The sequence below is a fragment of the Lithobates pipiens genome, unplaced genomic scaffold (assembly GCF_037356315.1).
Source record: "Lithobates pipiens isolate NorthernLeopardFrog02 unplaced genomic scaffold, aLitPip1_a1.2 Scaffold_16, whole genome shotgun sequence".
Classification (NCBI taxonomy): domain Eukaryota; kingdom Metazoa; phylum Chordata; class Amphibia; order Anura; family Ranidae; genus Lithobates; species Lithobates pipiens.
The window spans coordinates 373,725,928-373,747,114 of NW_027507748.1; the positions used below are offsets into that span (position 1 = coordinate 373,725,928).

Here is a 21,187-nt window from a genome sequence, read left to right on the forward strand (position 1 = left end):
CTAGCAACCCTGCCTAAACACCAGAGTGCTACATGTATAATGCTGTGTGCATGAACCCTACACATATGTTTTTAAATTCAAGCAATGTAAGTACTCTATTTGTATTTGGGCTCGTATTAACTTCTCATAGTCCATATGTGGGCAGCACAGTGGTATAATGGTTAGCACTTTCACCTAGCAGTAAAAAGGTTTGCTGGTTTGTATCCCAACCACGACACCACCTGCCTGGAGTTTGCATGCTCTTCCTGTGCCTGCGTGGGTACAGGGATAACCAATTAACCTACCAAAGACATGCTGGCAGGATCCTATTTAAATAGGCCCTAGTATATATGAATGTGAATTAAGGACCCTAGATTGTAAGCTCCTTGAGGGTAGGGACTGATGTGAATGTATAATATATATATATATATATATGTAAAGCACTGCATAAATTGATGGCACTATACAAGTACCTGACATAATAATAATGTATAGACCAGTGATTCTCAACCAGGGTTCCTTGAAACCATAGGGTTCCTCCAAAGGTTGCTAGGGGTTCCTTCAGCATTGAGCCATTTCTGCCTCTCAGATAGGTTCCCACTGGCACCATTGATCTTTTTAGCTATCTGTAAGGAGGTAATTCTTCCCAATGACCACAAGTGTAAGGCCCATTCTTCCCACTGATCATCACACTATTGCATCATGAGTTGTAGATTTCTAATTTTTAGCAGGGGTTACCCCGAGACCGGAGAACTATTTCAAGGGTTCCTCTGTGTTGAAAAGGTTGAGAAAGGCTGATATAGACTATCTTGTGTACAGTGCAAGGAGCATTGCGTTAGAAGAAGAGATAAGAGTGACAGAGAGATTTGATCTGCTTCTTCTTCTTTTATTTTTCCAGTCATAGTCTGACATGGAAGCTGAGCCCTGTAAGCATTACTGAAAGCTAAATTCCGGGTGGTGATTTTTTGCATAGTAATGCCTGGTACACACAATCAGATTTTTTTCATTCAATCCAGTGGGCAGAACGACAAAAACACTGAGGAGCTCAGAAGGAGAAAAGATAAAAAATAATAGAATATAAAAGATTAGAACAGAAAATAAAAGAATAAAAGAGGGGGAAAAAATAATAGAATAAAATAGAAAGAAATGTGAATAGAATAGATTAGAATAGAAAAGAATAGATTAGAAAAAACAATAGAATGGTATTCAATAGAATGAAATTAAAATAATATAACCATCTCCCAAAATTAGAATAGAACAAATTAGAATAGATTTGAATAATAAAGAAAATAATAGAACAGAAAAAAAAAACAATAGAATAGAATATAACAGTCTTTCAAAATTCAAATAGAATAAATTCAAATTTGAATATAATGGAATAAAACAGAATAGAAAAAATAATAGAATAAAATTCAATATAATACAATAGAATAAAATATAATATAAGCATTTACCAAAATGCAAATAGAATAGAAAATAAGAGAATAAAAAAAATAGAACAGAATAAAATAATAGGAAAAGAACCGCCTTCTGAAATTCTAATAGAATAAATTCAAATACAAAAGATTATAATAGAAAAAAACAATAAAATAGAACTAAATAGAATAGAAAGAATATAACCATCTTCCAAAATGTAAATAGAATATATTAGAATAGAAAAGAATAGAATAAAAAAAATAAAAGAATAGAATAGAATCGAAAAAAACAATAGAGTAAAATAGAAAGACTATAACCGTCTTCTGAAATTCAAATTGAATAAATTAGAATAGAATAAAAAATAAAAGAATAGCAAAAATAAAACAATAGAAAAGAATAGTCATGTAGAAAAGAATAGTCGTGTAATAGTAATAGAGTAGTGTCCAAAAGTTAAATGATTTTGAATTTGTATCTACAACTTTATTTATTCACTAACTCGGGTTAACCTACTAAAATCACAGAAGCAAGTGCTACCGGGACGTCCGATTGATGGGACACAGGGATACACAAGAAAACTCATAGAGTTTATTTTTACAGCAGCTAGGATTGCTATAGCCAGGTCCTGGAGGTCTTCCACGATCCCCTTTGACTTGGTGAAAACTAAGCTGTCATGGATTCTCGATAACCTTACTTGATAAACGAGCCATATTTGACAAAATCTGAGAACCAGGGATTGACTATTTGTAAAGTATTGGTCATCAGTCAGGTATACAATTACGGAATGCACTATCTTTCCTATTCTACTCTTTTCTCCTCCTTTTTTCTACCTCTGGCTATCTCTTTTCCTTCATTTTCCCTGAACTACCAGGGAGATGGACAATAGGAGAAGTCTGCTTCATTTAATTGACTAGACTTCTCATCTTTGGTGTTTTCATAGGGAATGGAAATGAGGATTTCAGCCTCATGACAGTTCACTGTTTTAGGATGGGTGACGGGAAAACCTATAATATATCTGTTCTTTTGTTTTATGATGGTTATTTTATAACATATTTTGATGCGGTTTGTCGAGAGACAAGCAGTATCAGGGGCTCAAGTTAGAAGACACCTGTATACTCGTCCCGCAATGCCCATTGTATCATGACATATGTTTATGGAATTTTGCTATATTCGTTTGACGTTCACGACTTGAAAACTTCAATAAAAACATTGGAAATTAAAAGAATAAAGTAGAAAGAATTTAACCGCCTTTCAAAATTTGAATAGAATAAATTTGACTAGAATAGATTAGAATAAAATAATAAAGAAAAGAATAGAATACAAAAATAGAATAGAATAAAATAGAAAGAATATAAACGTCTTCCAAAATTTGAATAGAATAAATTCAAATTTGAATAGAATAGATTAAAATATAATAGAAAATAATAGAATAGAAAAAAACAATAGAATACAATTCAATAGACCAAAATTTGAATAAAATATAAAATAGGAGAATAGAATAGAAAAAAAAATGAATAGAAAAAAAAATAGAAAGCATATAACTGTCTTCTGAAATTAGAATAGAATTCATTTGAATGCCAATTAGAATTTTCCCAAATTTGGTGGAATTCAATTCAATTCGACTAAATTTGGAAAATTTTAATCAAATTCAAAAACAAATAAACGAATTCTGAAAACAAATTCAATGAATTTAAAGTGATTGTAAAGGCAGAAGTTTTTTTTATCTTAATGAATTCCATAGCATTAAGAACAAAACCTTACTGTGAGCATCAGGCCCTCTAATACTTAAATGAGGCCCATCTAGATCCAGCGATGTTGTAGGAGTATATCGGCTGCCCAGGACTCACCTGCCCATTGGCTGAGACAGCAGTGTGCTGCGCCAGACTAAAAGACTAGAGCACTTTTTGCGATTCGGCACTACGTTGATTTAACTGACAATTGCGCTGTCGTGCGATGTGGCTCCCAAATAATATTGACGTCCTTTTTTTCCCACAAAGAGAGCTTTCTTTTGGTGGAATTTGATCAACTCTGCGATTTTTATTTTTTGCGCTACAAACAAAAAAAAGTGTGAAAATTGTGAAAAAAACGCATTCTTTTTTACATTTTGCTATAATAAATATCCCCAAAAAATATATAAAAAAACATTTTTTTTCCTCAATTTAGGCCAATACGTATTCTTCTACATATTTTTGGTAAAAAAAAATCGCAATAAGCATTTATTTATTGGTTTGCACAAAAGTCATAGCGTTTACAAAATAGGGGATAGTTTATGGCATTTTTATTAATATTTTTTTTTTTTACTAGTAATGGCGGCGATCAGCGATTTTTATCATGACTGCGACATTATGGCGGACACATCGGACATTTTTGGAACCATTGTCATTTATACTGAAATCAGTGCTATACAAATGCACTGATTCCTATATAAATGACACTGGCAGTGAAGGGGTTAACCACTAGGGGGCAGTGTAGGAGTGATTCTAACTGTAGGGGGGGAGTGGCTACGCGTGACACATCACTGATCTCTGCTCCCGATAACAGGCAGCCGATATCAGTGATATTGTCACTAGTCAGAATGGGGAGAGGCTTGTTTACATTAGCATCTCCCCGTTCTTCCTCTCCATGAGACGATCGCGGGTATCCCTGGGGCCATCGAGTCCACTCACGGAGCTTGCTGTCTCTTAAAGGGCAATGTACAGGTACGTTAGTTTGCCTGTATGAGCCCTTCTGTCGATGTATATCGGCGTGAGGCGGTCAGCAAGCGGTATACTAAAAAAAATGAGACTTTAGTTATGTCTAACAGTCTTACCCTGCTCTGGACATGCTCAGTTTCTATTTTTAGCTGCTTCAGTCCACTTTAAGTCTGTCATGGTCCTGCAGATTATTACAGCTGGTTTGACAGTTTGATTGAGGAAACAAACAAAATGTGACAGTTAGGAATCCCGACATTCCAGGAATATAACTGTTTTTTCAAACCGTTAAATCAATGCATTTAGTTCTGCTTTATGATTTACTGCTGCTCAGGGGCTCTGGGCTTCAGAAAAATGGCAGCCTCCAGCAAGAAGAAACAGGAGCAATGATGGAGGCAACACACTAATTTTGGTAGCATAATTATTCATGTGAAATGTTACTTGCTAAAGAACGATATTTTTTATCAAGTTGTTACGGGTAAAGAGAGAGGGTAAATCTCCTTCAAGCGGTTGTATAGTCATTTTTATAAGTTTAACCTACAGGTAAGCCTATAATAAGACTTACATGTAGGTAAAAAAAAAAAATCTACTGAGCCTGTACAGTTTAGGAGATATTACCCACAGGGGATTCTCGGCTGAAATTCCGGCAGACGCCGGACCCTGTCAGAAAGAAATCTCCTGTGCGATACCCGGAAGACAGCGGAGCCGCGATTCCTGGATCGGGCCAGATGTCGGGGCCTCGTTCTAAGGTAAGTATTTCATAATATGCGGTGCATACTAGCTTATTATGCCTTTTCCCTTGCAGGTCAAAAAAAAAAAGTCAGCGGGTTTACTCCAGCTTTAACTACTTGCCGACCATGTACTGCGGCAAGGTGGCTCGGCTGCTTAAATCACTGTACCGGTACGGTGATTCATGCACTAGCATTCGTGCGTGCTCCGATTGGCCAGTGGGGGAGCCAATCAGGGGGTCCGACGGACTCTTTGTCTGCTGGCGATCTTCCCAGCAGGGACAGAACGGGGATCTACTGAAGTAAACAAGGCAGATCTCCGTTCTGTCAGGGGATGACATTGAGATCTGTCTTGCTGCTAAGCAGGAAAACAGATGTGTGTTTCCCCAGTCACACAGTCCCCCATACAGTTAGTAATCACAAACAGGGAACACATTTAACCCTTTGATCGCCCCTGATGTTAACCCCTTCCCTGCCAGAGTCATTAGTCAATGTCAGTGCATATTTTTAGCACTGATCACTGTAATGATCTCACTGGTTCCCAAAGAAAGTGTCAAACATGTCAGTTAGGTGTCCGATCTGTCCGCCGCAATGTCGCAGTCTCGCTAAAAAATTCTGATCGCCGCCATTACAAGTAAAAGAAATGTCATACATCTATCTCCTATTTTGTAGATGCTATAACTTTTGCGCAAACCAGTCAATATACGCTTATTGTGTGGGGGGTTACCAAAAATTTGTAGAAGAATACATATTGGCCCGATCTGATGAATACATTTGTTTTTTTTTTATTTTATTTTTTTGAATATGTATTCTAGAAGTAAAAAAAATATATTCTTTTTCAAAATTGACGCTCTTTTTTAGTTTATAACGCAAGAAATAAAAACCGCAGAGGTGATCATATACCACCAAAAGAAAGCTCTATTTGTTGGGGGAAAAAAGGACGTCAATTCTGTTTGGGTACAGTGTCGTACAACCGCACAATTGTCAGTTAAAATAACGCAGTGCTGTATCACACAAAATGGCCTGGTCATTAAGGGAGCAAATCCTTCTGGATTTAAGGTGACATGGGGGTGCAATAAAAACCTGACGGGTTCTAATCCCTCCCCACTGTCCAAAACTTTCAAAAAAAAAGTTTGCCTTCAGTTATCATTTTATCTTGAACAACAGTAAAGGAAAATCAGGTCTACTTCCCAGCTAGACAGGGATTTGTGGTGTGGCAGAGCTGTATAGCAGACATAAGTGATGCTCTGTCAGGTAAAGCAGGGACCTTCTATCCATTACATCCATCAAATGCAAGTCTAGCCTGTTGCCGGTGTTCTATCTCAGAGCACGTGACCGGCCCTCTCCGGGTTCCTCCTCTCGCTCTGCCGTAGTGCGCGATGACGTAACGCCAGCGCTGCGCTCACGTTCAGTGATGAGGGCGACATAGAGACTGTAGATGTCCGCCTATGACAACAAATAAGAGCGGGGCTCCTGGGTGACACATCCCGGGGAGGGACAGCGGTCTAAGTCTGGAGTGTGACGGGGGTACGGCGAGCACACAGCATTACACTGGGCGCTTGTCACGGCCGCTCGGTGCTGGCGGAGCTTCCCGGGCCGTAAAGCGGGGGAGGCAGTGTACACTGCTCAGGGGGGTCGGCAGAACATGGCGGCCGTGGAGCTGGAGTGGATCCCGGAGACCCTGTATAACACGGCTATCTCCGCGGTGGTGGATAACTACAGCCGAGCCCGCAGAGACATCCGCAGCCTGCCGGAGAACATCCAGTTCGATGTGTACTACAAGGTAAGAGGAGTGTGTGATGAGGTCATAGAGAGGTGTCAGCTGGAGTGTCTGCCACTACTTCACTCTTGTCTATCCTTCATGGACACACTTGCTGCTACTTCTAGCCAATCGCTGACCTCACCTGGAAGCTTTCATTTCCCAAAGTGCAGCTAAAAGCACTGCGGAACTCTTCTTTATTCTTTTAGGGGATATAGCAGCCTTACTTGCCAAGAAAGCGTTCCAGTTCTGTGCTGTCAACGATCTGGCAGGTCCAGGGTATTTCTTCTTCCCATCTTTCTTCTGGGTTCTCTTAAGTCACTTTACAGCCCAACTTTGTACCAAAAAAACAAGTTTTCCCATGTAGTGAGGCTGTGCCTGCTCCTATTTTTTACAATTATTTTTGCCTAGGAGAGAGGAGCACGTACTCGCCTGATCTCCTGCGAGTGGCGCTCCCCCATGTTCCAACGCTGGACTGTTCCTGATGCTCTTCATGTCCAGAGCAGCACTATGGGCATGATGACGTCAGGAACAGTCCACGCAAGATTGCAGGGGGGTTGGGGAGGAGCCATGGGGAATGTTGTTGTGCAGGGTCGATTAGGTAAGTATCTCTGTCCTCCAATCCCCTAGACCAGGGATATGCAATTAGCGGACCTCCAGCTGTTGCAAAACTACAAGTCCCATCATGCCTCTGGGTGTCATGCCTGTGGCTGTCAGAGTCTTGCTAAGCCTTATGGGACTTGTAGTTCTGCAACAGGTGGAGGTCTGCTAATTGCATATCCCTGCCTTAGACAAAAATGGACGGGCAGCGGAGTGGGGGGCAAATGGTGCAGGAGGCATAGGGACCTGTTTTGTGCTGGGAACATTAGATAAGTATCCCCACTCTCCAATCCTCTAGACACAAATGAGTGGTTGACCAGTGTAGGGCAGGCATAGTCCCACCGCATTGGAAAACTTTTTTTTTTTTTCCCCTGGAGTTCAGCTTTAAAGTGGTTAAGTCACTTTCACCTCTTCATACCATCCTTTCTGTGTGAGTGATTTATATAAAAAAACAAAAACCCTTTTCTCAGCAATCACATGATCGGCTGGCTTTCTCCTCGCCCATCTGATAGCTGCAGCGGGCAGGGCTGAGATTCTCCTGCTGACATCACTTGTCACTGATCCTTGTGAAGAGAGGTATAGTAGACCTCCCCTTTTTTTTGTAAAGTCTGCTATACCTCTCTTCACAGGGATCAGTGACAAGTGATGTCGGCAGGAGAATCTCAGCCCTGCCCGCTGCTGCTATCGGATGGGAGAGGAGAAAGCCAGCGGATCATGTGATCGCTGAGAAGTGTTTTTGTAAATTGCTCACACAGGGGCACACAGGATTAGAACACAGAGAGGATGGTAAAAAGAGGTGAAAGTTATTTAAGCAGAAGGAGTTGAGGGGGCAGGAACTGTCACAAGCTGACAGACAGAGGAGACAGTAGGCTGCGGATGTCAGAGGCACATATGAGTGACTCCAGTGTCAGGGCTCAGCAGCCTTGATATATCAGAGTCAGCATGGCTAGGCAGGATCTGCCAGGTGTCACAGGGGGCTAGCGCTTTACATATATGTTGTATATTCACATCAGTCCCTGCCCTCAAGGAGCTTGCATTCTAAGGTCTCTAACTTGCATCCATACACATACTAGGGCCAATTTAGGCAGTAGCCAAGTAACCTACCAATCATGTCTTTGAAGTGTGGAAGGAAACTGGAATATCCGGAGGAAACCTACACAGGTACAGAGAGAACATGCAAAGTCCAGTGGTTGGGATTTCAACTGCCTGGCGGAAGTGCTAACCACTTAGACATAGTGCTGCCCAGGGAAATAAATATACGCAGAGCTGCACATGCGTGGCTCTGTGAACATGATAGCTGACAGGCAGGAGGAAGCCTTCATGACAGTAGAGATGGAAAGGGTCTCTTCTGTCATAAATTCACTGCCTGTAGGCATTTTTTTTTTTTTTTTTGCTGGTTAAGTTCCTGTTCACACTGAATGAGACTTTTCAAATCATGCTCTTGAAATAGCACAATTTCAAAGCCACAGGTCAGTGCGATTCCAGGTGTGACTGCCTGACATCTCTGTAACTTCATGCACAGATGTCTATGCAAGTCGCATGTGAAATTGCAAATAGTGCAGGAACCTTTTTTTTTTCAAATCGGAAGTGGCAACACAGTCGCGAGTCGCACTCATTTGAACAGTTCCATGCCTTGCAATTGGAAACTGTCAAATCACATGACAAGTTGCAGCAGTGTAACCAGGGGGCTTAATACCAGTTGAAGACACCACTTTTTATTATGTTACACACACCTATTTAAGGTGTGTGTGGTTGGGGTTTTTTTTTTTTTTTTTTTTTTTTTAAGGAGACTTGTGTAAACTTTCTCTTACCAAAAGCTATGTTCATGTGATCATCCAGTGCTGGCCACCTCCATGTTCACTTCCTGGAGGGGGGCTTTTACTTCTGGGTAACCAAGTGACATGGACAATTCCCTGGAGAATGGGCCAATGCTTTAAAAAAACTAAAAAACGGTGGTCTGTTCATAGTGGTCTTTGTGGCGGATTTGCCACACTTTTATCAGCAGTGGGAGAGGGCCTGCTGCTTACTGGGGCTGTCAGCAGATGCTGTCCTTGTGTGACATGGAGACTAGTTAGGGGAAGATGGTCCTCACCTGTCTCCATATCATTGCAGGGTGGAAGTGACGTCAAAACTTCTGCCCATAGCTGTTCAAGGGCAATTAAAAAAAAAAAAAAAAAATTTTACTTTTTTTTTTCAAGTGATGGTTACGTTCCTTGTAATAGAAATAAAAGTGAAACTTATTATTTTATAAAAAAAATAAATAAAAAATAATTATTATATAAACCTACTTTATTTCTACTTTAAGTGACTGCCATATGTTTTTAATTTTGCCGCCTCTATATTTTCTAATAAATTTAAAAACTTTGATTTGTGTATGGTGTTTGTTTTTGTTTTGTTTTTTTCTTTTACTGCTTAGCTCCAACTCTCTCACTCAGTACAACCTCCTAGTGTATGTGTATGTATATAATATATTTATTATTAAAAGTCCCATCATGCTTGTGGCTGTCAGTCTTGCTATTCCTCATGGGACTTCTAGTTCTGCAACAGCTGGAGGTGGGCTAATTGCATATCCCTGCTCTAGTGGATATTGGAGAGGAAGACATCACTGCGCTTTGTGGTTCAGCTCATTTTATTATTGGCGCTTTGTGGTCACGTGATCACATAAGACATTTTTTTTTTTTTTTTTTTTTTTTTTAGGAAGTTTATGTGGTGGCAAAGGGCAGACAACATTTAAAAGTTTGATTATAGTTTACACTCTCCTTCCTGTCCTTTTTAAACATGTTAGACTTGCCTGCTCTGTGCAATGGTTTTGCACAGAGCAGCCCCGATCCTCTTCTTCTGTGGTCCCCCCCGGCAGTCCTTTTAGCTCCTCTTCCTCCTTGCTATGGGGGTACTCATTAGGGCTCAAGCAACTAATCGATTGTGTCGTAATCAATCGCCCAGCCAGTTCGTTGGCTTGCATACAGAATACATTATTTGTTTACATATCGGGAAATACAGTGCAGCACACATACAGCTCAGTACACCATCCGTACATATCAGTAAGTGCCTGAGAACTTGTGAATGTGTGTGAGGAGCAATGCCACATGTAGTCCTGGGCGGGAAGTGAGTGGTTCTAAAGGCATAAGCTTGTGTGTGTGTTTTTTTTTTTTTTTTTTTTTTTTTTTTTTTTTTTTATATAACTTTGCCTTACTATAGGGGCGCTCTATACTATACTTTGCAGCTTGCTATTGGGACACTCTAAAGGCAGGAGGAGACAGAAGCGTCGGTGGGCGACCCCAGAAGAGGAGATTCAGGGCTGCTCTGTGCAAAATCATCACAGAGCAGGTTATCTATCTATCGTTAAATTTAGAGCCCTTTCAAACAGACGGGGTGTCGGCGGTAAAGCGCTGCTAGTTTTCGAGATGCCTTTTGGAGACCAGCAGGGTGCTTTTAACCCCCACTAGTGGCTGAATAAAGGGTTAAAAGCGCTGCTGCTGAGGTGCTGCCCACTGACTTCAATGGCAGGGGCACTCGCTCCTAAAGTGCCTCCAAAGAAGCTGCTTGCAGGACTTTTTTATTTTTTTTTTTTTTACGTCCTCCCAGCGCAGAGCCCCAGTGTGAAAGCACTCTGGGATTGCAGGTGAGGCATTTTGCAGACGCTATTTTCAGTGCTAAAGTGCCCAAAAATGCCTCCCCAGTGTGAAAGGGGTCATAAATTAAACTTTTACCAGTATTGTGCATTCTGTTGCAGAAGCGTATATATCCACAAGAGTCTCAGCTTTTTAGTACTTTAATATAAGATTTATCTCTCCCAACCTTCATATAGCTTCATGTCTGACTCCTAGTTGTTATGCCCGTGTATCCTACTTCTGGGTGTATTTATTATAAAGAAATATAATTAACATATTACTTTCACTGTTAAACAGTATAAATGAACCCCTTTTTATAGTAGTGATTATCAAATCTTTTGTACTATAAAGGGCTACTTTTTATTTTTTATTTTTTTCTTTCTTTCCGCCAGCGCAAAAAATTATTGCAGAAATGATCAAATGCCACCAAAGGAAAGCTCTATTGGGGGGGGGTGGGGGCTGGGTGTAGGATGTAATTTTGTTTGGGTACAGCGTCGAAATGACTGTGCAATTGTCAGTTAAAATGACGCAGTGCCGGATCTCAAAAAATGGCCTGGTCGTTGAGCAGCTAATCTTCCGGGCCTGGAGTGGGTAAATCTGCCATCAACTATAGTATAAGAACCTGTCAAGGCTGACCATACACTAAACAATCTGTACAGTTCCCTGTCTAAATTGGTGCTAACTGAATCACTTGGTTAGCTTTTGTCTTTTAATTACTTATGCCCTGTACACACGGTCGGATTTTCCGACTGAAAAGGTCTGATGGGATTTCCCGACAACATAATCCGATCCTGTGTGGGCTCTATCAGACTTTTTCCGTTTGGAAATCCCGACGGGGAAAAGTTTGAGAGCTGGCTCTAAAAAATTTTCGACAACAAAATTCGATCTTACTTTTTCTGATCGTGTGTAGAGAATTCCGACGGACAGAGTGCCACGAATGCTCAGATTAAATTATGAGATCAAAGCTGTTGGCTACTAGCCTCTACGTAGTCCCGTCGTAGGCAACGAACGTCACCTCGTTCCGAATGATCGGATTTTCCGACAACTTTGTCCGACCGTGTGTATGCAAGACAAGTTTGGCACAAAATCTGTCGCAAAAAATCTGGATATTGTTGTCGGAATGTACGACCCTGTGTACAAGGCATTACAGTAGTTCTGCTAACTTTAACCACTTCCCGCCCGGCGCACGACCATGTACGTTGGCAGAATGGCATGGGCAGGCAAATTGGCGTACAGGTACGTCCATTTGAAATTGCGTGCGTGTCGTTCGCGACACCTGTGAGTCCTGTCGTGGGTCCCGTGGACTCGATCGCCGCGGGGATACCCGCGATTGTTTCACAGGGAGGCTGAACGGGGAGATGCCGACGTAAACAGCATCTCCCCGTTCTGCCTAGCAACAAGTGACGCTGATCTCTGCTCCCTGTGATGGGAGCAGAGATCAGTGTTCACTAACACACAGCCCAGACCCCCACAGTTAGTAACATGCCCCTAGGACACACTTAACCCCTACACTGCCACCCCCTGGTTAACCCATTCACTGCCAGTGTAATTTACACAGGAATCGCTGCGTTTGTATAGCACTGATTGCTGTATAAATAACTGGTCCCAAAAATGTCCCATGTGTCTGCCATAATGTCGCAGTCACAATCCAAAATCGCTGATCATTACTAGTAAAAAATAAAATTAATAAAAATGCCATAAAACTATCGCCTATTTTTGTAAACGCTCTAAATTTTTCGCAAACAAATCAATAATTGCTTATTGCGATTTACCAAAAATATGTAGAAGAATACGTATTGGCCTAAACTGAGGAAAAAAAATAAGTGTGTGTGTATATAATATATTTTCTCTATCTATGTTTTTTTTTTTTATTTTTATTTTTTTGTAGTGCAAAAAAATAAAAACCGCAGGGGTGTTCAAATGACACCAAAAGAGAGCTCTATTTGTGGGGGGAAAAAAAAGGACATCAATTTTGTGATGCAACCTTAGATACAGCCCCCTTGATCTCTAGAGCCTCTGTATCAGCAGTAGTGCTACATCGCCTGATTTGGCTGAAATGCTGGTCTGCGGACCGGGCATCTAAGAAAGCACTGGCGGACTTGACCTTCCAGGGAGAGAGGCTATTTGGAGCCTCGCTGGATGACATTATTAAGAATGTTACTGGGGATAGGAGTACATTGCTCCCACAGTCCAGAAAAGGCAAGGAGGCAAATAGCCATGCCTTTTCCGCTCAGAAGTAGACTTTTCTAAGGGTAACTTCTGTGTGCAAAGAAGGAAGAGTTGGTTACAATGTTTCATTTAAAAACTTGGCAGACTGCCTGGATGTTTTAAAGCCTCATACACACTATCATATTTTCTGCTGATTATTTTATTCATATTTACCAAAACCATGTAGTGCAAGGACCTGCCAGATTGCATACAAATAGAAACTCCTAAGGTTTGACATCATATTATATGGTTTTGGTAAATCAGTCTTTCCACTTATATGAAAGAATCAGCAAACTCTGCATTTACAGCTCGTCAGAAGGGGTTGAATTGAGATCACTTTTTGTTTTTGTTTTTTGTTTTTATGATTGTGTGTGTGTGTGTGTGTGTGTATGTATATATAATTACAATTACACCTCTGGTAATGGTAGAGCTGCAGTATTCTGAATAAAATGAAAATCGCAATTTTTCTTTTCATTTATTTTTTCTTAGGCCGAGAACTGATCATAATTCTAACATCTTTCACATTACAGTAAAACCTTTGTTTTAAAGTGTTTTGCAAGGCAAACTAATTTTTTAAATTTTGACTTTATATACAAGTGATGTCTTCATAAACAAGTAGCCTCACATTGCAACTGAGTATAAAAGAGAACAGAGGCACCTCTAAGTGTAGCAATATGGTTACATTTAATGAAGGTACAACATTAAGCAACTCGCATGGTTGATTAAAACAGGCATGTGTAAGTATGCAAGCATCCTGAGTAAAGCTGTTCACAGACTAGCCTCTTCACTGCCATTAACGTCATCCTTTCCACGCTGCGCTTCAAGCCTCGCTTTCCGATCGGGTTAGTCTTCCTGGTCACTATTGCAGATTGACGGTGGTGAGAGCTGGCTGTGCGGGAGATGGTCTATGTGAACAGCTTTATCCCGGATGCCTGTGCCATGCACCTCCTCTTAACCACTTAAGCCCCAGACCAATTTGCAGCTAAAGAACCAGGCCCCTTTTTGCGATTCGTCACTGCGTCGCTGTAACAGACAATTGCGTGGTCGTGTGACGTGGCTCCCAAACAAAATTTTTTATTTTTTTTTCCCCCATAAGTAGAGCTTTCTTTTGGTGGTATTCGATCACCTCTGCGGTTTTTATCTTTTTGCGCTATTAACGAATATAGAGTGACAATTTTGAAAAAAATGCAATATTTTTTGCTATAATAAATATCCCCAAAAAATATATAACTTTTTTATTTATTCATTTTTTTCCCTCAGTTTAGGCTGATACATATTCTTTTACATATTTTTAGTAAAAATCGCAATTAGCGATTGATTGGTTTGCACAAAAGTTATAGTGTTTAAAAAAATAGGGGATAGTTTTTTTTTTTTTTTTTTTTTTTTTTTTTTTTTTTTTTTTGTGACTGTGACATTATGGCGGACACATCGGACATTTTTGGGACCATTGTCATTTATACAGCAGTCGGTGCTATTTAAATGCACTGATTCCTGCGTAAATGACACTGGCAGTGAAGGAGTTAACATGACACTGCCCCCTAGTGGTTATGTGCTTTTTTTTTTTTTTTTTTTTTTTTTTTTTTTTTTTTTATTGTAGGAGGCCGTGGCCTGGCATGTGACGTCACCGATAGTCTGTTCCCTTTTATAGGGAAGTACGATCGGTGACAGCCACACTAGGAAGCATGGGGAGAGGTTTTAAACAGACCTCTCCTCGTTCTTCAGCTCTGTGACCCGATCGTGGGACACCAGCGGCGATAGGGTCCCGCGGTCACGGAGCTCAGGACCGGGTCGGGAGCGTGCCGTGCTCCTGACCCGCGGCTGGGCACTTAATGAATCGGGTACAGGTACGTGTTTGTGCCCAGCCGTGCCATTCTGCCGACTTTATCGGCGTGAGGCGGTCCTTAAGCAGTTAATCATCAACCTTGTGATTTGCTAAATGTTGTACCTTCATTAAATGTAACCATATTGCTACACTTCTCTTTTTTATACTCTGTAGCTCCTGCAGGATGTTGCTTCTAATTGCCTTGTGGAGGCAATTGGAGGCAATGGACATTTTATGGTTACACAATCTATCACATTGCTATAATCTTTTAAGTGGACTATAAACTGAAAGACCTATGAATAAATGGTTGTAGAAAAATCATCTGAGTTTCCATTATTTCTTATGGGGAAATTTTGCTTTGATATACGAGTGCTTTGGATTACAAGCATGTTTCTGGCATGAATTATGCTCACAATCCAAGGTTTTACTGTATACAATAATATTGGTTTAACTTTACTGTTTAAAGGATGTATGGAATGTCGATGCATATTAATCTTGCGAAAATGTAATTATACATGGTGCCTCATCCCTTGGGGAACATAGTAACACAAATTGAAGCAAATATGGGATTTTAATGTCGCCACCCTAAGGAGTAAATACAACATTTTATTAAATTACAAAGTATCTATTAAAATCACACAACGTGAATTTTACAAATCTATAAAACACCCTATTTTGCCGAGCTAATGACACCAAACCCTCTCACATGTCGTAAGTCAGGACCCCCAGATAACAGTGGAAATAGATACTACAGGACTGCTGACGAGTAGTATTATGCAAACATCAGAACAGAACCAAATGATACAATTTTTTTTTTTTTTTTTTAATCTTGGCGCTAAAAAAATGTTGCGATAAACTTGGCAGGCCAGTTGCACGTGATCGCCACTGCCCAGACAGGTGATCGTTGATCGTGCAGCCTCCTAGGACAGTCCAGAAGAGTATAAAGACTCCTACAAGCTTTACCCAGTGCTCAGCTGGTCACTGATGAGTCACAAGCCTGCTATATACTGCTGATGAGAAAAGGAATTGAGCAGTTTATATTTACTAAACTGCATTTCCATGTTCTGTGTACTGTAGGAGACCAGACACAGTGAATGCAGGGTCCTGGGCTTAGTAACACTAAGGCTGGGTTCACATTGCAGCGATGTGGGAACGCTGTGAATCCGCTGCGTGTTCCCGCATCGCATGCCTCCCGGCAGCAGTTAACACTGCCCTATGCGAACTGCTGGGAGTGTCAGTGAAATGTTAATGACACCCCCAGATCAGTTTGCATATCGCAGTGCGATCTGCAAACTCAGACAGGAATCAGATCGCATGGTGTAAACACCCATGCGATCCAATTCTGCTGCGGACCAAAAAAAGGGTCCTGTGCGAGTTTGGGCCGGGTGCGATGCGAATTCAGCCATACTATCTGTATGGCTGAACTCGCATCGCACAGAGATCGCATGTGATTTGTACTGCAGTGGATTCTCGTCACCGCTGCAATGGGAACCCAGCCTTAAGCAAAATTTGTTTTGCTTTAACATTTCATTTTGGAATGGCTGTAGTTTCCCAAATAAACATATTTTATTATACAAAATTTTAATCGGTCATATCCATATTGCGCCTTCAAATTTTCTCATCGCTAGAGGTTGAAAACGAATGTTCATTTGACCCCGCTAGTGCTTAACATCAAACGAATGTTCTTAAAAGATTTTGCTACTTGTGTATGGCCAGTTCTAGAGCTACAAGGTCTTCAAGCTTGTATACACCACAAAAACATCCTCCAGATCTATTCCAGATGCGCTTTTATTTTTTTATTTTTTATTATTGTTTGTTTCCAGAGCCATTTCATCTGAGGGAAATCCCGAAATCGTGACCTGTTGGGGTGCCTTGAGGACTGGAGTTGAGAAACACTGCTAGGAGATGCTTTCAGACTTACATTAAGCCCCCGTTCACACAGGGGCGACGTGACTTGCAGCGCGTCTCACAGACGCGACCTGCACACGATTTCAGCGGCGACTTGCAAAATGACTTCTGTATAGAAGTCAATGCAAGTCGCCTGAAGTCGCCCCGAAAATACTACAGGAACCTTTTTCTAAGTCGGAGCGACTTGAGTCGCTCCTATTAGAACGGTTCCGTAGTACAGAACGGAGCGCGACTTGTCAGGCGGCTAAGTCGCCTGACAAGTCGCGGTAGTGTGAACCGGCACTAAGACCTTTTTGTTTTGGTGAAATAAAAAAAAAAAAAAAAAAAAAAAAAGCAAAATCTTCCTTGCTGCATCTGTTTTCAGCAAAATGCACCTTCTAGAGCAGAATGGTCATGCACCAAAATACATCTGTGAAACAGCACTGCATGAAAATTGCAAGGTGTGAATGTAGCCTTACAGTCATCAGATTCCAACATCCTGGGCAGGTCTGAAATATGGATGGGGACAAATCAAATGGAAAGCATGAGGGGGAAATATACTGTAGGGCTCCCTTTTTATGTAAAGCAGCTTTGATGCCTTAGGCCCATTCACATATTTACTAAGTACAACAGCCTGATTACTTGAATGGGGTTCCCTATGCACAAAAAAAGCAGCTCAAGTACCTTTTTGTCACTGAGCCAAGCATTTTCTGTGTTCCACACATGGAAAACGTGTAACAAAACACCAGGAGTTATGTCCACATTTGGGATGGCATTAAGAAATCATGGCACCACAAGCTTATTGTGTGTTTTTTACCATTTATTTAGTGCATTTTCAAAAATGCGGGCAGACAGACACGTGTTTGTTATTTTTTTATTTTTTTTATTTTTTGAGCATTTCAGCAGACCCAGGTGTGAATACAGCCTTGCTGCGACCATACCGCTGTCAAAAAAAGCCCTGCATAATTGTAAGTTTTATTGGCAGGGAGCTGTTGCAGGTCCAGGAGCGAGGAAAGGTAAGTGGAGATTTTCTTAGGCATGACAACATTATAAGGAGAAATGCATATGTGTCACCACTGGGGGCTGTATTGAGCACTCACCGCCTGATGCTGGAAACGGCACTGTGTCAGACGCCTTCATTTCCTCCTTTCCTCTGGCCACAACAAGCAGATCCTCTGGTAATATCTATTCAGACACAGAGCTGCGGCCCAGACCCATTCCCTTTTGGATTTGGCATAACGACAGACTCTATGCGTCATGGATGACATTTATTTATGTATTTTTATTTTTTTATATCGCGCTTGTGTCAGCCAGTATTAGCCCGTTTCATAACAGCGTCATTGAGCTATTGTTTTTCCAACAGACCCTGTGAATACATGTAATTCCACTTTGGGAAACTGTGTATTTCTGTGCCTCTGGACTGGATATTAACTGTGGGTTATAATCATCTCTCCACACTGACAGCTTTGTTTTGCTACACATCTTAATTAGAGCTGTCTCTGTGGGACTAGCAACTTGACTCAATCAACCACCCTTTAACGGGACTTTTTGTTAAAAGGGTTTCTAGTTAAACATAGTGACAGGATGGACTTTGTCATGTATGGTGCATGTCACTGAGAGCATTAGTCTGATTTATGAATAATACCTACTCTAATTAATAGCCTTGTTAGCCCTTGTACACACGGTCGGAGATTCCGACGGATTGTGTCCTATCGGACCGTTTTGTCGGATATTCCGACTGTGTGTAGTCTCGGACTGTTTCCGTCGGAATATCCGACGGACCAACTTTTCCAACTTGCCGGTAAAATTTTCCGACAAAATGCTCCGATCGGACATACTCCGATCATGTGTAGCCTACTCCGACGGACAAAGTGCCACGCATGCTCAGATCAAATTCCTAGACCAAAGCTATTGGCTACTAGCCTGAACATAGTCCCGTCGTAACGAAATAACGTCATCACGTTATGTACAATCGGATTTTCCGACAACTTAGTCTGACCGTGTGTATGCAACATCACTTCCGGAATTAATCCGTCGTAATTACTCAGACGGATTTGGTTGTCGGAATCTCTGACCGTGTTTACGGGGGCTTAGAGGTGCCTGCGTGCATGCATGGTTGAATCATGATGCAGCTGCTCTTAAACGGACAACGATGGTGGATACCTGGTCTTGGCCCTTTTTGTATTAAACATATTTTTCTGATAACATGTATCCCTTATTAACCTCCCTGGCGGTATGATTCAGTCTGGAATTAGGTGATGAAAGCGGTACAATTATTTTGCACGGAAATCTGGCTTTTATTTTGTAGTCCTGTAATTCTTAGGAATAATGCTCTTAAATCTGTTCAAACCAGAGTCTAGCAGACATCCCGGGTATAATAAAGTTTATAATATAATAAAGAATAATAAAAATTATTCAATAATGTAATAAAATCCTAAAACACTAACAAATTGACACTTTTTGGTTGCTATGGACAATCTCCAAATTCCAGGCAGTAAAAAACAGTATTTATAATATAAAAGTGCATGCAGGGCATTGCACAGACCACTAGGGACAAAGGGGGTGTGTATTTTTTAATACAGCACTGTAATCTGTAAGATTACAGTGCTGTGTGTGTTTTGTGTGTTTTTACATTTTTGAATTTGCCGCCGTTCTCCGCTCCCGTGCGCCGTAACGTCGCAGGGAACGGAGCTCGGCGGCATTTGGCACTGTGAATCGAGCGGAGGACGGCTCGATCGCACAGCGCGGCGGACATCGCTGGATCCAGGGGACAAGGTGAGTAACGCTCCCTGTGTCCTCCCCTGCATCGAACGAAGCCATCCCCGAGTCTGGCTCGGGGTTACCGCTCCTGTCAGTATATTCCTACCCCGAGCCAGACTCGGGATTACCGCTAGGGGGGTTAAGCAGCATGGTCCACCTGTGTCTCTTCTCAGTGGGAAGCTTTCCCCTGTAAATCTTTTTTTCACCAGTGTTTAAGGTGTTGGTCACGAGTAAAGAAGTGCTGTGCTGAGCTCAACTGGAGCAATCCTTGCTGGGGCTAGCCATGCTGCCGGATCCATTCAAAGTGTCTTTTTAGGCCGAATTTTGACTGTAAACGCTTCTCTTTTTAGAGAGCTGGACCCCAGGATCCAGTACTGGTAGTAAGGCCATAGTTTTAGACCCCTTTGACACTGCCAGTGTTTTTTGGGTGCTACAGTGCTAAAAATAGCAAAAAGCTGCTCCTTTCACTCCAGTGTTAAAGCCCGAGTACTATCAAAGGACAGGTATTGGCCTTATCATTTTTTTTATTTTTTCCCCCAAACCACTTGCTTCCCCACGCTCTGGTTCATAACTTTATTCAGGGGTTAACATGGATTAATCCTCCAGTTAGGACACCCCTGAACCCTTGGGACTTGAATAATTTTTTTTTTTTTGGTTGCCATATCCTCTGCTAGAAGAGTATCAGAGTTGGTGGCTTTCTTGTAAAGAGCCGTATTTGGTTATAAATAAGGATAAGGTGGTATTGCGGCCTCATCCTAAATTCCTACCGAAGGTAGTGACAGGTTTTCATTTAATCCAGGATATTGTTCTGACGCCTTTGTTCCAAAACCTCGTTCTGTGGAAGAGAGGTCACTATGTTCTCTTGATTTAGCGAGAGTGGTCTAGGTCTATTTAAAGGTGACTGCTCAGATTCACAAAACAGATGTTTTGTTTGTATTGCCAGGCGGTCCTAAAAGAAGACGGGCAGAATCAAAATCTACTATTTCCAAATGGATTTGTCAAGTGATTTGTTCAGCCTTATGGTTAACAAGTAAAATTTCTGCTTTTCATGTGAAAGCGCACTCCATCAGGGCTTTTCCTGCTTCTTGGGCAGTGCATCGCCAGGCCTCCATGGCTCAGATCTGCAAGGCTGCAACTTGGTCTTCAGTCCATACATTTACCAGGATCTACCAAATACATGTAAAAGATCAAGAGGATATCACCTCTGGGCGCAGTGTCCTGCAGGCTGCAGTATAACTCCTCTTGTCTCTTGGTGCCCTACTTTTGTTGTGTCTCCCACCCTTCAGCTGCCATTGCTATGGGACATCCCATGTAGTAACTACTATGGCTCTGTGTCCCGTGATGTATGATAAGAAAATAGGATTTTTATAACAGCTTACCTGTAAAATCCTTTTCTTTGAAGTACATCACGGGTAGAGGTCGACCGATATGGGTTTTTCTCTGGCCGATGCCGATATTTAGAAATCATGGCGGCCGATAGCCGATATATGATGCCGATTTTTTTTTTATTTTTTTTTTATTTATTTTATTTTTTTTTTTTTGGGCCGATATGTTAGGCCGATTTTATTTTATTTATTTTTTTTCCTTTTTTTTTTTTATTATTATTTTTTTAATCCCCCCTTTCCCATTGGGGCGTTTTTCAGGCGCTTTTGGGCTAAAAATGGCACCCGTAAAGTGCCTGCAAAATGGCTCCCCTGCAGTCTGTGTGAAAGACAGAGTGCTTTCACACT

The 21,187-nt window shown here is 41.3% G+C and overlaps 1 protein-coding gene across 1 annotated transcript in view; it reads left to right on the forward strand.

The window, feature by feature from the left end:
* The first annotated feature begins 6,192 nt into the window (after positions 1–6,192).
* The window catches only part of APPBP2 (amyloid beta precursor protein binding protein 2), an 83,889-nt gene continuing 68,894 nt past the window's right edge, over positions 6,193–21,187 (forward strand). Inside the window, exons 1-2 of the mRNA XM_077484467.1 lie at positions 6,193–6,593; positions 20,401–20,459. Coding sequence (XP_077340593.1) covers positions 6,456–6,593; positions 20,401–20,459 — 197 coding nt within the window. The 5' untranslated portion in view covers positions 6,193–6,455. The remainder of the gene's footprint in view (positions 6,594–20,400; positions 20,460–21,187) is intronic.